General features: G+C 52.1%; 1 protein-coding gene across 1 annotated transcript; it reads left to right on the top strand.

Moving 5' to 3' along the window:
- Positions 1 to 870: 870 nt before the first annotated feature.
- Positions 871 to 1,640, top strand: LOC124700364. Its single transcript, XM_047232505.1, has 3 exons — positions 871 to 1,245; positions 1,334 to 1,461; positions 1,542 to 1,640. Exons 1-3 carry the CDS (start codon positions 923 to 925, stop codon positions 1,619 to 1,621), a joined length of 531 nt encoding a protein of 176 aa, XP_047088461.1. The 5' UTR covers positions 871 to 922; the 3' UTR covers positions 1,622 to 1,640.
- Positions 1,641 to 2,628: the final 988 nt, after the last annotated feature.

The following is a 2,628-nucleotide window of genomic DNA, read 5'->3' as shown; positions in this document are numbered from 1 at the left end:
CAGCCTTCGTTACTTTTGCCTTGATTCTAGCGACAATTTTTCCTAAATCCTGTTTTTGCGGGACTAGTGTGGGACGCCGTTTGACAGCTGGCCCACGACCCACCTTCCTTTCGTTGCGAACTTCGACGCCGTAACAGATGCGTCGAGCGTAACTGTCTCGTTTTTTTTCCGCGACAACCCTATGACCGTCTTGTCTGAAGTACTACCTCCATCCCAAGTCTTAAGGCTTATATTTTTTCAGAAAGTCAAACTATGTTAAGTTTGACTAAGTTTTTATAAAAAATCATTAACATATCAAATACAAAATCAATAATGAAATATATTTTAATATGCTATCTACAAAATATCATATTTATTGATAAATTATTTTAAAATTTTAATCAAACTTTACTTGCTATGACTTTTCCAAAAATATATAAACCTTAAGATGAAGGTAGTAGCATTCAAGGCTGGGCCGTTAGACATCATTTTTTCCTGAGGCATACGGATAAAGCCGACAGGCTGAAAACAATAGTCCACCCAAAAAGGCCCAACAATCATAGGAGGACACGGGAGAGAAGTCCAATAAACAGATCTTCCAGCCCGTCGAAGATCGTCCCTATCTTAAAAAAAAAAAAAACTTGGACGTCCCTATCCTTTGCCTGCTGCTTTGCTCTGCACATGCAACGCGGCGCAACGAGTCACAACGGCACAGGCACACACCCTCACAACCGTCCAAGAGCGACGCGTGTAAGCGGTCGCCGGTCGGCGTCGACAGAGCGCGCCACGACCCTTCGAGCGTTCGAAGCGAACCCCCTGCGTGTCACCTCTCCCGGCGCGCCACCACGAACGCATCGAACGCTGCGAGACACGGCCGCTTATAACCTCCCTCCGGCAGAACGCTGGAAGGCACTGCCGTCGACAGACGAGTTGTTCTCCTCTCATGTACTCTCTCAGATTGGCTAGCAGCAGCTGCAGCAGCACGGGACTCGGCTTCGCGCTCGGCCGGCTCGGCGGGAAGAGAGGCGGCGGCGCAGCACCAGCTGCTGGCTTAGTGGTACCTGCCGCCGCGGCGCACGGAGGGAGGAGGAGCGTCGCCGCGACGTCGAACGCCGCCGCACCGGTGCCAGGCGACCAGGGCGTGGGCATGGACCCAGCCAAGCATCACCAGCAGCAGCAGCACAAGCCGCCGCCGCCCCACGAGCCGGAGGGAAAGCAGCAGGGCAACGACGGCGACGAAAAGCATACGCAAGTAACGGAACGCGGGTAAGTACCTCATCAATCCACCCCATGGCCAAACGCTCGTGGCGCCTCTCGAGCTGAACCCTGTCTCCGTTGTGCTTGTGCCGCGCAGGGACGTGATGACCCACTCGTTCGGGGAGGGGTACGCGACGAGGTCCGACGAGGAGGGGTTCGGGGGAGTCTACGGCCAGAACGACCCGGTGTTCAACCCCGGGACAGAGGTGCACCCCAACCATCCTGGTACGCGCGCCCTGAACTCTAAACTGAATCTCTTGCAGGAGTTGGGAATGGTGGAGTTTGATTTGGGGGTTTCTTTGCAGATTACGACACCTCGCAGGGGTCGCACGTGAAGGAGAAGGAGAAGGCGCGCCATCTCAAGGACGACAAACACGCCACCTAGCTCAGCTAGCTTAGTAATACTAGTCATGATCACTATCAATAATTAGCTTATCGTAACATGTCGTAGTTTTCAGTTAGCTTGGTTGCCATGGTGCTGCTGGCTCTCTTTTTTACTTTCGAACCGCTACTGGATCGAGCTCCCAGTGATGTACAATTAGCAAGCCTTTTTTTAAGGAGCTCAATTAGTTCTTATCTGTGCGTGATGAATCTGAAATCCTGATCCTTGTGAACCAGGAGAGGTTCGACTACCTTGGCTGCTCCTGTATCGGACACAATGACAGGCTCCAGAGAGCTGCTCTCTCAATCTCTCATGGACAGCCTTGAGTAGGGTCATGTTGAGTCATGATCAACAATTCGGTTTTTGTATTTCAATCTATTTTAAATTTAGCCATCTGAAAATGAAACGAAAACATACTTGTTACTTTGGTACATTTGGGTACCCAAAAGGGTTCAGCGCATAATTCGGGTTCGGATTTGACCATAACCAAACAGTACAGTCATGTTGTCAACACAAAACGGCAACATTATTTAGTAAAAAAATAGCGGCATTTTTGCTTGCAATGCTTATATTTCTAATATTTTTTACGTGCGGCGGCTCTCGGGGGTCGCGAAGCGGTGGTTGCAGTTGGTGCGGCTCTCGGGGTTGCGGTGGTTGCAGTTGGTGGTTTGTGCCGATCCTTGTTGGTGGTTTGTGCCGATCCTTGTTGGGCGGGCGCGAGGTCTTGGGACTCTTTGCTAGGCGAAAGCTTTGTCTTGGCGACCGGCCAGGACCGACAACGGTGACGCCTGTGAGCGCCGCATCCTTCTTTAAGGCGTCGTCGAGGCGTCGTCGAAGCGGGTGTTTCCTGATCTTCGCCTGGGTTCTCCGGGGGAAAGATCCTTAGCGGGATCGGGCGTGGGCGGCGCTCTTGTGTCGCTTTGCCTCTTGGGGCAGCGCTTTGGACGTCTACCGGACAGTGGGACTTGCGGAGTGTTTTGGTGGTTCGGCGGAGTCGGGTTCATCTTCGT

The sequence above is a fragment of the Lolium rigidum genome, chromosome 3 (genome assembly GCF_022539505.1).
Source record: "Lolium rigidum isolate FL_2022 chromosome 3, APGP_CSIRO_Lrig_0.1, whole genome shotgun sequence".
Taxonomy (NCBI): domain Eukaryota; kingdom Viridiplantae; phylum Streptophyta; class Magnoliopsida; order Poales; family Poaceae; genus Lolium; species Lolium rigidum.
Note: the sequence above shows the minus strand (reverse complement) of the source record. Positions and strands in the feature narration are given on the sequence as shown.

Bases quoted from the DNA above. Each gene is read 5' to 3' on its own strand.
- LOC124700364 (XM_047232505.1), top strand. From the start codon at position 923: ATGTACTCTCTCAGATTGGCTAGCAGCAGCTGCAGCAGCACGGGACTC. The intron at 1,246-1,333 runs GTAAGTACCTCA...TGTGCCGCGCAG, and splicing joins ACGCAAGTAACGGAACGCGG to GGACGTGATGACCCACTCGT. The intron at 1,462-1,541 runs GTACGCGCGCCC...GTTTCTTTGCAG, and splicing joins GGTGCACCCCAACCATCCTG to ATTACGACACCTCGCAGGGG.